This window comes from Microtus ochrogaster, chromosome 1 (genome assembly GCF_000317375.1).
Source record: "Microtus ochrogaster isolate Prairie Vole_2 chromosome 1, MicOch1.0, whole genome shotgun sequence".
Lineage (NCBI taxonomy): Eukaryota > Metazoa > Chordata > Mammalia > Rodentia > Cricetidae > Microtus > Microtus ochrogaster.
The window spans coordinates 36431448-36445624 of NC_022009.1; the positions used below are offsets into that span (position 1 = coordinate 36431448).

At 44.2% G+C, this 14177-nt stretch overlaps 1 protein-coding gene across 5 annotated transcripts in view; it reads right to left on the bottom strand.

Moving 5' to 3' along the window:
- Ttc7b (tetratricopeptide repeat domain 7B) overlaps window positions 1-14177 on the bottom strand; it is a 190113-nt gene that overhangs the window by 113255 nt on the left and 62681 nt on the right. For all 5 annotated transcript variants that reach the window (XM_026780674.1, XM_005343452.3, XM_013346495.2 and 2 more), the window contains 2 exons: window positions 9051-9129; window positions 4224-4396 (listed from right to left, as the gene is read on the bottom strand). In XM_026780674.1, the coding sequence (XP_026636475.1) occupies window positions 4224-4396; window positions 9051-9129 (252 nt within the window). The remainder of the gene's footprint in view (window positions 1-4223; window positions 4397-9050; window positions 9130-14177) is intronic.

Below are 14177 nucleotides of genomic sequence, written 5' to 3' on the forward strand. Positions count from 1 at the left end.
TTCTTGGGAGAGAAGGGGTAGAAAAGTTTACGAAGTTCTAAGCTCCACTCTAAGTCTGAACTAGAGGGGAGTCAGGCCAAAATGAGGCCTGAGCATCCTGTGCGGATTCTCCCTTCTACTTCCCAATGAGATAGCTGAGGGTGGTGACACACAGCCCCGCTTCAGTAGGAAGGAAGCATTTAGACACAGGAGCCCAGGGAACGTTCTCTCTCTACGAAGACGCCAACCAAGAAGGACGTGTGCGAAAACTGAGAATGCTAAAAACTGAGTAGTGTGGAAACTGAGGAAACACAGAACAGACTCAACAGATTACATAAATAAAACAGAAAGTTGATTCTTCAAAAGGACAAATGGAAGATAAGTTCTTAGGTAGCCTGCTCCTGCCCCTCCACCCTCAAAGAGAGACAAGATGGGCTGTAACAAGAAATTCTGCAGGAAAAAGAAAACATGGCTGACTAAGAAGGTATATGGTGAAAAATTCAATGACCCCGCTAAGACGGCCAAACATCCAGAAGGATATAAACCACTAAGACAGATTCATGAAGAAACAGAGAACCAAGAGCTTGAAGTGAATTCCCCCAAAGAAAAGTCAAGGACAGATGCTCTGAGGTAAATCATATCTGATATTTCAAGACAATACCACTCCTTCAAGTTTTTTTTAATAGAAAGAAATAATACCCAGCCCTTTTTTATGTGACTAAAATTATCCAGATGCCCCAAAAGACTAAGATTTTATAGGAAAACTACAGAATAGTATCTATTAGGAGCACAGGTGCAAAAATCTCCAAGAAACATATAGAACCCAAGGACAAATTTTAAAAGATTATACACTAGGACCTAACAGAATTTATCCCAGGAAATGCAAGGCTGGTTTGACATCTGAAAAAAGAACCTATGAATAAAATGCACTACGCTAAAGGTCAAACCACCACAATTAGCTGAATGGATGGACAAAAGTGTCTGATAGGACTCAATACTCCATGATAAAGACAGCAAAGGGAGTAAGAAGGATGGTGTTTGATCTGATATTGGGCATCTTAAAGCTTTCAGCAAACACCATAATTAATAATCTGAAAGACTTTTCCTGCCTGGAGATCAGAGATAAGGATATTTTCTCATGTCTACTCACAGTAATGTAAGGTCTAGCCCTACACCTAAGGAAGAAAATGAAACCAAAAGCACTCAGCTTTCAAAGGAACAAGTAAAACTATATTTATAGATGACAGAATAGCCCAAGGAATCTAAAAAAATGGAGAATTAACAAATTCAGCAAATTTGCAATATGAAATACCAATTCCTCTTCCATACACTTGCAGTGAATAGTCATGAAATTAAGAACAAACAGAAGAGGCCATGCTGATGGCTAATGGATGAAAGAAGCCTACATCAATCCCACCATTAGGCTAAGAGTGATGTGTGATTACTGAGGTGGGCATGAAGCCCCATGCCCAAGAGCTCCTGGTAATTGGCAGCCGCTGGAAAAGAAGAGTCAGTTTTCTTTAAGGGTAAGGGCCCTGGTATGCTAACCATACTCCAGCGGGGCCACAAACCCAAGAGCAGATGGGAAAAGAAGAGTCAGTTTTCTTTAAGGGTAAGGACCCTGGTATGCTAACCATACTCCAGTGGGGGCCACACACCCAAGAGCAGATGGGCAGCACAAACTAGAATTGAAAAGTTTTTTAAAGGGGGGGCACAAAGCTGGAAGGGGAGGGCAGGGGTGAATCTAGGAGGATTGGGTGTGTGTGAATATGACCAAGACACATTGTAATACATTATAAAACAACCAATGTTTTAAATTGAAAAAAGAATAGGATTATTGAAATCTATAAAAAAGGTAAAAGTGGGTTGAAATTTTTTAAAGTAAAATTTAAAAATTTTCTATTTATAATAGCACCAAAAAGAACTACAGGGCTTGGGCTGTGACTCAGCACAGAGTACCGTCCAGTGCCCTGTGCAGGCCAGGTTCCACTCCAGCACCTGCCCTAGTCTGCTTCTCTGCCGCTGTGACAAACACCTCAATCAAAAGCAACTCAAGGAGGAAAGGCTTATTTCACCTTACAACTCCTAGGTCATACTCCCACACTGATGGAAGTCAAAGCAGGAACCTGATTTGCTCCTTGCTGGCCTGCTCTCTAGCTCACTCTCACAAGCTCATGCTCAGCTAAGTTTCTTATACAGCCCACGCCCACCTGCATAGGAATGGTGCCGCCCACAGTGGGCTGGGCCCTCCTATATAAATTAGCCAAGACGATATCCCACAGACAAGTCTGATCTGGGTAATATCTCAACTAAGTTTCCCTCTTCCCAAATGACTCTAGACTGTGTCCTTTACAATAAAAACTAAACAGTACACATCCCTTTCCAAAAAAGGAAAAGAATTATGCATGCACATAACCAAAAAATTAGGAATATGTTTAACAAATGAAATACAAGCCTTACAGCCTGAAAACTATGAATCATTGCTGAAGCAATTTTAAAAGTATGAAAGAATGAATAAATAAATAAGCACCTTGTGCTCACAAATCAGAAGATGCAATACTGTTTAGATTACAGCATTACCTGCATTGTTTCACAAGTTACAAGTTCAAGGTAATTCTGATCAAAATCCCAGTGCTTTTAAACATGTATTTCTGGAAGAAATGAGCAAGTGGATTCAAAAAATGCAAATGAATTTAAGGGTCTGGGAGAAAGGCTGACACCTGAGAAGAACTGGGCATTATTTTTGGAGAAGCGAAAACTCTCAACTCTGGTGATGTAGTCATAACTATGAGTGTACTGGAAGCCGATGAATGTACACTCTAAGTTAGGGAGCTGGAGCACAAGTGAGTTGCAGACAGTATAATAGGTACAAGCCAAACAGACTGCGTGTATCTGTAGGAAACTCAGCTTGTATGGGGGGGGGGGGGCTGCCTCCTGGAGTTCTCCTGACACAGCTAGGAAGAGGACACAGTGGGAATGAAGTCAGAAGAGTGACAGTCAGCCAGCTGGGGAAACAGGAGAGTTTCTGTCTCTGGGGTGAGGCTGCACCGAGGAGAGCTCCACCCGGTGTCACTGGAGGAGAAGGGCGGTAACTGAGACCCTCTGTGTACCTGGCACCTAGGACACTCACAAGTGGCTAGGGTGAGAAAGAAACCCACACTTTTGAAGACCTGAAATTCACTTAAAATCTGAATCTCAGATCTGCTTCTGGATAGCCCCTCCTGAGGGGGTCGGCACGTCACAGTTAGGGGACCAGAGCAGGTGTTTTATGAATCCAGACAAGGCCTGAGGAGGAAGGACAGCATGCACATCAGGTAAACTGCTTCAGCAAGGCAAGAAAAATGAAGATCAAAACTGAAATATACAAAGTCTCAGGGAAAAGTCAAGAACGCATTCCCCTGTCCAAATCCACACAAAACATGCAAACTGAGTAAGATGACTATGGGGGAAAGAAAGCCAGAGGTGTCACGCAAGGAGCCAGAAGCCAGGTGGCCTATCCCGCAGCGTGCTCCCCGGGGTCCCACAGCTGCCTGAAGTCTCTCAGCACCTTCTCAGTGTGACAACATCGGTCATTAGAGTCCCTTTGCTCTTCAGAGAGACGAGGAAAGGCCACTAGGCCTTGTCCTTTACCACAGGCAGAGAGGGAACCTAATGGCTCTGAGGGGGCAGAAGCGAGTGAGTTTTTCCCAGCCTTCGTCCTTGTCTCTGCACCCTCTACCTCCTGACCAGGGAAGACTCAAGCCTAAGAAGGTAGTAGCCCTCTGACCCATTTTCCTCTGAGGAAACCGAGTCCCAAACTAAAATCTTGCAAAAATCAGTAAGTTCTAAAGAGACATCTCTTCTCAAGCAGTGTCCTTACACATGGTTTGGCTAAGAACAAGATTTAAGAGATGGGGAGCTGCTGAAGAAATGAACACCTATTAGCTCTGGCTATAACAGTGGCTGCTGACTGCCGCATCATGCTGGGATCTTGTGATAAACGGAGAGAGAATCCCACAGACCGGCACAGACAGCGATAGCGAGGAAGGTGGTCCAGCACTGAGCGGAGAGTAGGGGCTGACTCAGGCAGACCTCTGCTGGATGGTGAGCAGTGCTGAGTGCCTGCCTCTGCTGACCTGGTCAGTTAGGATCCTCATCTGACTTCACATGGGCAAAACCTGGCCTGTGCCCTTCTCCCTGCCCTTAACCATTCTCGCATCCCCTTCCCACCCAGAGGCCCCAGGTGAAAACATCCAGTCCCATACTTCTCTCCTGAGTAGACGCGGGCTCTGCGAGGGAGTGTGTAGGTTTTGGTGTTGGCTCCTTTCCGGAGAGGGTCATCCAGAGGTGACTGGCAGGGAGGATCCTCCAGGGGGCTCCAGTAGCTCTGCTCACACATGCCCCGTAACAAGATTTCTGCCAACTGCCTGGCTATTGTCTGGGAACACAAAGAGAGACCAGCGTGATTATTAAGGTGTTTCCTATCATCCAGGCCATCGTTATATCAGCTGTCACTGTGTGAGATGCTACTGCAAGCACTCAGAATTTGAACGACTCAGTATCAAGTGTTTACTTCTATATGAAAATCAGACACATTTATGGCAAAAGAAAATGTAATACACTAAACATCTGAACACCTTTTAAAAAGATTTATTTTATTTTTAATTATGAATAAGTATATTTGGGGATATGTATATATGAGCACAGGTAAAACCAGAGGCTTTGCATCCCCACGGAGCTGGAATTACCGGGAGTTGTAAGGCACGTGACATGAGTGGTGCCAGGAACCGAAGTCCAGTCTTCTGCAAGGGCAGTACCTGCACTTAACCACTGAACCATTCTCCAGCCCATGAAGAGGTGTTTCAGAAAGTTCATGCACCTCCAATTCTGTCTTGTCTACACTATACATTAACAGACTTTAGACCCAAAATAACTAAACACGTAGCTAAGCCTTTCCTAAGAGCTCCTGGGTGAACTGCAGATGTTCTTATCACCTGGCAGCAGATGCTTCCTACAACTCAAACCCAGAGAAAAGCCAGGGCCGTCTTTGGTGTGTGTGTGTGTGTGTGTGTGTGTGTGTGTGTGTGTGTGTGTGTGTGTGTGTGAATCTCAGCATGGCCAGGGTGTGTGTGTGTGTGTGTGTGTGTGTGTGTGTGTGTGAATCTCAGCATGGCCAGGTGTACACCTGCAGATACTCCAATGTCCTATTCCTGGAAGCACTACAGACCAGTTAGTTATGTTACCACCACGGGAGGTAGCACTTGAGTAGTGGGGTGCCCTGCTCCCAGGACACTCGGGACCTCCTGGCCCAGCAGCTCAGAAGCCAGCTCTGTGTAATAGGGAAAGCAGAGTGAGGGCTGTGGTTTCTGATGAAAAAGGGCTTTCTACAAAGCTGGTGTGTTTCTCACCTCCCTGTGAAAACCCAGAAACACCAGGACCTTCTTTCTAGCCAGTGCAGATTCTATCCCAAGTCCTCTGCAACACCTCTGCCTAGAACATTACCCCAAGAGGTGTGTCCCTACTAAGAAGGGTCTTGTTGACAAAGGCATATTGATATGCTCTCCCCTTCTCCCTTCCTCTCTCCTCCGTGAGTGTGTGTGTGTGTGTGTGTGTGTGTGTGTGTGTGTGTGTGTGTGTATGCCTACACGTGTGTCTCCCCATTCCCCATTTTCAAACAGAATCCGTGATCTCCGGATATTCAATCCATAATCACCCAGAGCTGCAAAATAAAACTTCAGGCAACAGAGTTTTCCATCAGGTTTTGTGTTCTTTTGAAGAAACAAAGAGCGCAGACGTTCCCCGAGAATGAGCTTTTAAAGTAAATGTGTTCCAGAAGAGAACTTCCTAAAACTCCCCAAGGAAACCTAAATGCAACCAAATCATTAGCCTGGTGGCGTCTGAGAACCACTAGGTAAAGGCAAATTTTCTTGATTATCCCTGTGTAGAATGCACTGCCTTTAAATGTCTATAAAAATGTGAAATTAAATGAACCCAGATCATCCCCAGCTGAGCCATCTGTAATCTCATAAGAACACAATCTCCAGGACCTAAGGTACAAGCTATTTTCCTGGACCTTCCTTACTGCTTCTCTCTGATCTCACTGCCATCACAGGAGCTAGAGGCTTCTGAAAGTGCCAGCCGTCAGTTACCCTCCACTCACTATGGCCATGAGCTAAATGTTAGAAATAAAGAACCCATGCACACCTCCCCCAGCCCCATGCACTCTGAGACTGTTTTAAAGGGTACAATCCAATGACATTTAGTACATGCAGAAGGTTGTGCAACCCTCACCACTATCTAGTTCCAGGACATTTTCGTCACCCCAAAATGAAACCCTATACCTTTTAAGCTGTGGCTTCTCATTTTCCCCTCTCAAACCCTCAGAAAAACCAATGTGCTTTCTGTCTTGATGGATTTGTCTATTTAGAAGATCTCACAGAAATGGATACAAAATGGCCCTCTGCGATCAGCCTCCTTTATGGAGTGCAGTATTTTCAAGATGCAGCCATGTTGCTATAGTATCCACAACTTTTATTGTCAAACAAAACAGACATGCCCCATTTTGTCAACAAATCCATCTTGTTTCCAGTTGTTGGATGATAGAAATGGTGCTGTAATGAACACTCACGGTCAAGTTTGTGTTGGGAAATGTGTTTAAACGCTTTGGCAAAAGTACCTAGGAATGGTATGCTATGAAAATACCTTTAAATCCCTTTCTGCTATGCTTTCACATCAAATCAAGTTCACAAGACAACTTTACCATCTCATAAATACATTATACATTTGCAACTATTACCTAAAGTAAAAAGAATCATATAGCTATGAAATAGATTTCTTGGCCCAGCCACAGACTTGCTCCACTGGAATTCCGGAACTGGAGGTAAGGACATACTGTTTGGCATTTCTCAGTAAGGTTAAGGATGTAGATCATTGGCAGAGCACTGGACTAAAACCAAAACCACATTTGGTTTGAATTTAATTGGCCCCCATAAGCTCATAGAGAATGGCACTATTGGGAGGTGTGGCTTTGTTGGGGTTGGTGAAGCTTGCGCTTCCATGTTAGAGGAACTGTGTCACTGTTGGGGTGGGTTTTGAGATCTTCATGTTCAAGATGCACCCAGTGTCTCAGCTGATTTCCTGTTGCCTTTAGACAAAGATGTAGACTTCTCCAGCACCATGTCTGCCTGCATACCACCATACTCCCAGCTGCCATGCTCCCCGCCATGATGATAATGGACTAAACCTCTGAAACTATAAGCTGCCACTTCAATTAAATGTTTTCTTTTATAAGAGTTGCCATGGTCATGTCTCTTCACAGCAATAGAAACCCTAACCAAGGCCTGCAGTTCCTCAGATAATTCTCATACACTCCTTTGGCTCAGAACTCATGGATTAGAAATGGGTTAAGGCACTTGATGACCCCAACAGCTGAGAGCAAAGACACACCCCAATTCAGAGTGATATAAAGTGGGGACTGTCCCCCATAGGAACACCAGATGGCGGCTGAAAGGCCCAAGGGCAGTTCTGACTAAAACATAGACTTGAGGAGGTTCCTCCCTGCTCACCTCAAGAAAACAATGGATGATATCTCTCTATCTACCTGTCTGTCTATCTTTGAGGGCCAACACAAATGGTCCATTTGAAAGACTACCTACTCAGTATGCTTCAAAAGCAATTCAAATCATCGATTGAAAAGCGTCATGGAATTCTAAGAATAAGTGAATTTGAGAAAAAAAAGATATCTGGCAACAATTTTCATGCATACAATTGCAGGTTCTTATGCCTTAAAGGACTGTAAAAATTCAAAATGCTTTGTCTGAATATAAGTAAACCAATATAAAGTATTAAAGGCCTGATAAGTTCTTGGTGGGAACTATGTGTGTATGTAGAGTTACTTATCTAGTTCAACCACATATTCTAGAAAAGCCTTCTGTTCAGCTGCCTCGCACCATAAATCATATTTCCACTTTCTAAAACCTTGCAGATGTCCAAATGAAGCTCTCTCTGCATTTCCCATGATATGGATATCTTAGTCTTATTCAAATGAACATTCCCAATGACAATTAAGGACAAACATGGGTAATAAAAGACAAACTGCAAATTTCTATAGGGTTGTTATATTAATTGTGATGGAGGATATTTATTAGTACAGTGAGCACTAGGCCTTGACGTGATCAAACTCTACAGAGTTTACATGAGATAGACTATCTTTGTACTTCTAAGTTTTATGGTCATATCACTATCTAAACAATTAGTACTTGAGGATCTCATCTCCATGTTCTACCATGTTAATATGAACTAAAAGCACACATCTGACCCCTTCCACATCCAGGAAGTCTCATCCCACGTTTTTTAGGACACAAAGTGTCAAGAGAGAACACATATAGCAGGAGGCTCAGCGTCGCTGGCCATCAGGGAAACACAAGTGAACACCACTAGAGCATTGTGCACTTGCTAAGAGGGCCACAAAAAAAAGATAACAAGTGCTAGCCAGACTCTGGAAAAAGCTGCTGGTGGGAATGTAAAGTGGGGTAGCTACTTTGGGAAACAGAATCTCCTCAAACTGCTCAACAGAGTTCTCACATGGCCCAATAGCTCCACTCAGAAGTACAGGGGAAGAAAGAAGATGCTGGTCCACGCAGAAGCTGTACGCAAATGTTCTCATAGAAGCGTTAGCTGTAACAACCCAAGTACCCATCAACTGAAAGGAGACTAGGTGGATTCATAAAATAGAATGTTACTTGGCAATAGAAAGAAAATACTGAGACAATATGGAAGAATCTTATGCTAAATGAAAGGGGCCAGTCACAAAAGACTACACTGCACAACTATTTATGTGAAATGTTCAAAACAGGCAAATCTAGAGAAACAGAATGTGATTAGTGACTGTCAAGAAGCAGGGCAGGAAAAGAACGGGAACAGACTACCAGTGAGTTCTGGGTTTCCCTCAGTGATCACAATGTCTTAGACTAAGTACTCAACATGTGGGCACACTAGCTGCACAGAGTGGGTGAGTTACTGGTGCACACAGCCTCACGCGGGTGTGTGCTGTGAGCACTCACAGGACCGATGCCTCCTGTCAGACCACTTACCATTCGCAGGTTCTGGGTCGTTCTCGTCTCCACGGCTCTGAGAAGCTCCCTAAATCTCCCGACTCCTCTCGTCAAGTTCCTGTGTGCACACAGAATTTGACAAGGTTTCCATCTGGCATGCATTAAGAATAAGCATTTTATACACAGATTACAATGCATTTTTGTCTATCTAAAAGCTGTTGGCCAGAATTCAAGCAAATTATTTTTTCTGCACATACCTGTCTGTCTTCAAGCAACTGATCTAACATTAATGGTTTGTGTGTGTGCCTTTTAGACTGAATCAAATTTCCTCAAGGAGACAAAAACCTAAAAATCAGTTCTGAGGCAAAGAAAAAAAAGGTAGGAGATGTCTCACAAGAGTCTATTCTCAACCTCACTACAGCCCCCACTATAGTGGTACTGGACTCTGTACTTTCATTGAAAAGGAGATGGTGACACTGGGCAGTTAAGGACATCAGCAAGGCACTGCATGCAATGTGGTGAGGCTTCCTCCTGAAAAATCGTGAACAGGATAAAGAGAAAAGGCGTGAAAAGGGAGGGCTGGTCTCACGTAATCACTATGTGATAAGTCCATCACATGAACCTCTAACCCTGAACTGACAAAAAGAAGCAAAGGGCCAGTTGTACAGTGGTGGCTCATGCCTTTATCCCCAGCACTCGGGAGCAGAGGTAGGAAGATCTCTGTGAGTTCGAGGCCAGCCTGGTATAAAAGAATTAGTTCCAGGACAGGCTCCAAAGCTACAGAAAAACCCTGTCTGGGGGTGGGGGAGAAGCAAAGGGCCAAAGGTCTCTCTGAGGGCCACTGTGTACTGCCCAGTGTCTGAGCTTCCCGTGTGAGATCAGAGCACGTTCACTCATCATCCTACATGCCCCACAAAGGCATGTTTAGCAACATAGTTCACTGAGGACAAATAATTTTTTTAAAAAATCCTGGCCAATATATCCAGGCTCCACTTGTCTTCTTGGAATGCTGGGTCTGGCCTTTGGCTGGGGACACCTCCCAGCCATCTCTTTTACATTGAGCACTGCCACCATCTATGACGTAACTCAGTGATATTTATAACAGGCTCATTAGAACACATCTCATCTTTCCAGAAACCCACAGAATGGGTCAGCAGGTACAATACTGCCAGGCAGCCTCCGCAGGCTGTGACAGACAACTCTTGTTTGGATGGCATTTTAAACCATGCAAAGGTATGAGATAAAAATGTGACTCTGTAAGGTACAGTCACCACGAGGGTGACTGATTCATATCCAATGCCCATGTGACTTCCAGAGCTCTCATTCACAAGAACAGCCCAGAACCTTGAGACAGTGGCTGGCTGGCCCAGGATGTGAAGACTCTCCAGCCCCCTCAGCCACATAGAGGAGACGACAGAAGTTCAGATGTTTTGCAGTAGCATAAAAAGAGAAGCCTGTGTTTAGGATGCGATCAGAGACAAGAACAAAATTTAGGAACTAGGCCTGGGACATGCAAACTACTCTGCCTTCACCCATTTGTATGATTTGTATTCATGGGCAACAGCATACATTGCTCTGGGCTGAGGCTCAGAGCTCTGGACTAACATGGGAGGGAGGAAAAGTGACAGCTAACGTGGGACGGGAATGGCTATGGTAGCTAACTCTATTTCCATATCGCCGACCATGTCCACCCACTGTGGACATAGAGGGTGGTGCTCTGGGCATATCCTGAAGCAGCGTCTCCGGAGACCCTGAGAGACCCTCATAAAGCACTGCTGCTGCTGTAGAAATCAGACCTTGAACAAGCACTAAAAGCTAAACATCATAACTGTGGGGAAGCTACAAATAGGACCTGGTCATTTAGGACGTCTCCCGTGTCCTCTTTGCAGAATGAACTATTGATAGAGTTCTACAAGCATGGGATTTTCTAGCCAGAAATGATCACACAATCTAGCTTACAGAGACGTGAAAGGGCTTGCTCAAGTGCAAAGTCTGGCAAGAGAGCAAGCTGGGAGCTTTCCATCATGCTGTTACCACCGTGGGCAGAAGAAATGTAAGTGACCCAAGAGGAGAGAACAAACTCGAATCCAGAGCTCAGATGTGTGTTTTGTGCCGCGGATATGCAAATACCTCACACAGACAAACAGCATAAATTCTACGTTCTGGTGATGACAGCTAATGAGATGCTCCTTAGGTACTGGTTCAGACTGGAAAAAATCCCCTAGGCCAGGTAAAGACGCCTGCACTGATGGTTATGCCTTCAGTTATCTGATACACGCCGCTGGTTAGAGAAACCCAACTCCCCTTTCTGGCCGGCTGTGGTTTCTCCCATGCAGGACCGAGGCCCTCTGCTGGAAGAATGCAAAAGTCTCCAGGACAGGAGGAGGCTGAGCCTGATGAGGAGAAGGCAGCTAGAGATACTGACTCCCTAGGAAGGGTTTCGAACAAGTGCAAGCTGTCTCCAGCTCTTCCCAGCTTGCTCCTGGACCATGTTCAGGATTCAGAATCAAGCTCTCCTCAGCTCAGAATTCTGCTCAGAAACAAAGAATCCAGAGCAGCCGCACAATGGAGCAGGCCTGAGGCCGGGGCCTGTTCAGATGAGGGTGGCATCTGGGCAGGACAGCAGAGGAGGGAATGGCCACAAGCACCCCAAACACCAAGTTCTACAGTTCTATAGTTCTCAGGGAGCAGTCCATGACAAACAAACATCTTAAAGTCACATATTACTCGACCAATCACTTCCAGTTTGCCACTGAACAGAAAAAAAATGTAAGCTAAATATTTAATCAGAGTAACGAGGAAGAAAAAAGAAATCAGCCCACAAGAATTACATTCCAAATACCATGAAATCACCCAATATGAAGGAAATGAACAAAATCCATATGATTGCCTTCATATATCCAAACCATTAGTTTGGATATCCATTAAACCCATTAAATATCTGGAACAAACTGTTGCTTAAAATTTCTACTCTAAACTGAAAACTGGAGAGCCAAGGGTTTCCCCTGGTTTTGAGGGTTTCCACAGACCCTTGACATGAGGTCATTTATTCCAATTCAACGCCCTTGATTGAGACAGCGCAACGACGTCAGAATTCATTATGGCAAATGTTTTTGCCGGGCGAGCAGCACACACTCTGGCAAACTGTCAGAGCTCGGGTCGTCTCCTGCACTCTGCTTCCTGAAGCTTTCTACACTGGCTGTCTTTCCCTCAGGTTGGAGCAGCTCCAACAGCTCGGCGAAGACCGGGGAAGAGAGGGGCTGCCGTCATAGGGCCAACTGCGTGGTCAGCCGCCTGCAGGCGATAGTACTTCTGCTCTCAGTGCCCAATAGGTGGAGCTGGCCAGTGTCCCACAGCCTTTGTTGGTCAAACCCATCACTTTGCATAGTGGGACGCCTCCTCCGCCCTTCACTGACTTCCACTTCTCTCCTCCCTTTACTCTGCTTTTTCTCTGCACTCTCTAGAACCTTACCCTCCAGGGCTCCCTGTCAGCCCCACAGGTTGCCAACACAGCCGGGAAGGTGCCAACTCTCCAGCAATTCGTCCTCCCTCTTTTTAGTTTTTAAATTAAAAATTTAAACTAACATATAAATAATGGGTTTCATTATAGCACTTTCATAAATATATGTCATTGTATCTTGTTCTTATTCATCCTCTTCCCTCCTCCAAATCTCTCTACACTCCTCTGGTTGCATCTCTTCCCCTCTCCAAAGAGTGCTCCCTTCTTTTCCCCTTTTATGATCCCTTTCTACTTTTAGCGCGCGCGCGCACACACACACACACACACACACACACACCACGTGCACGTACATGCCCACAATGCACACTTACATGCTTAAATATGAAAGAAAATGTAGTGCTTATCTAAGTATGGCTTTTTTTGCTTAACATAATGATCTCTAATTCCATCCACATTCCTCAAACATCACCTTGTTATTCTCTACAGCAGAATGTCATTCCACTGTGTATATTTATCATATTTTCATTATACATTCTTCTGCTGAAGGAGATCAAGACTGAGTCCATATCTTGGCTATAGTGACTATCTCAGCAATGAGCATGGACATGAATTATCTGTGGCTCACTGATTATGAGTCCCTTGGGCACATATACGAGTCTGGTATAGCTGGGCCATATGGTAGTTCTGTTTTTAGGTTGTTGAGGACCTCTACACCGATTTCTACCAACAGTCAACAAAGGTTCCTCTTTCCCCACATCCTCACCAGCATTGCTGGCCTCTGTTTTCTTGATGACAGTCACTCTGACCACGGTGAAATGGAATCTAACAGTTTTAATTTGCATTTCCTTGATAGCTAATGATACTAAACTCTTTCTCAAATATTGATCAGTGTTTTGAGACCTGTCTACTCAGTTCAATTGCCCATTTACTAACTAGATGATTTAGGGTTGGGTTAATTTATTTACAGTTCTTTATGCATCCTAGATTTAGTTCCTAATGTTTAATTATCAAGGATGTTTTCCCTATTCTATAGACTTGTATCCACTCTGGTGATTGCTTCCTTTGCTATAAAGAAGCTTTTTAATTTATGTGACCCTACTTGTCAATTCCTTGAAATTATCTTCTATGCCATGCAGGTCTTTTTCAGAATGTTTTTAATTATGCTGATATCTAGAAGTTTCCCTGCAACAGTCTTTATGCCTCAGATCTTATATTAAGATCTCCCTTTGAACCTCTATCCTTGCGACAGGCCCCAACACCCTCTGCAGCAGTTTTTTTTTTTAAGGCTGAGTTCCAATTTCACACTCTTAGCATAAGCTTACAATGGCGTAATTTTTTTACAATCCTGAATAGTTGTAGCTCTTTAATATTATCTCCTATCCATGATCATATGTGCTATCAAACAAGTGGGAGACATATTCTGGAAAGAGCCAGAGCTCCAACATCAGGTCATAACAGACAACCAAGGCTGAGAGAGCCTGGAGAACCTGAGAACCTTTCAGATGATGATGACCTAATTCAGTGTCAAAGTCAACATTTTCTTTTATTTATTCTTTCTTTTCTTGGGAGAAGAGTAGAAAAAGAAAGTTCTTTCACTATGTATTTATTTATATTTATTTGTGTGTGTGTGAGAGAGAGAGAGAGACAGAGAGAGACTGAGAGAGAGACAGAGAGAGAGAGACTGAGAGAGAGACTGAGAGAGAGAC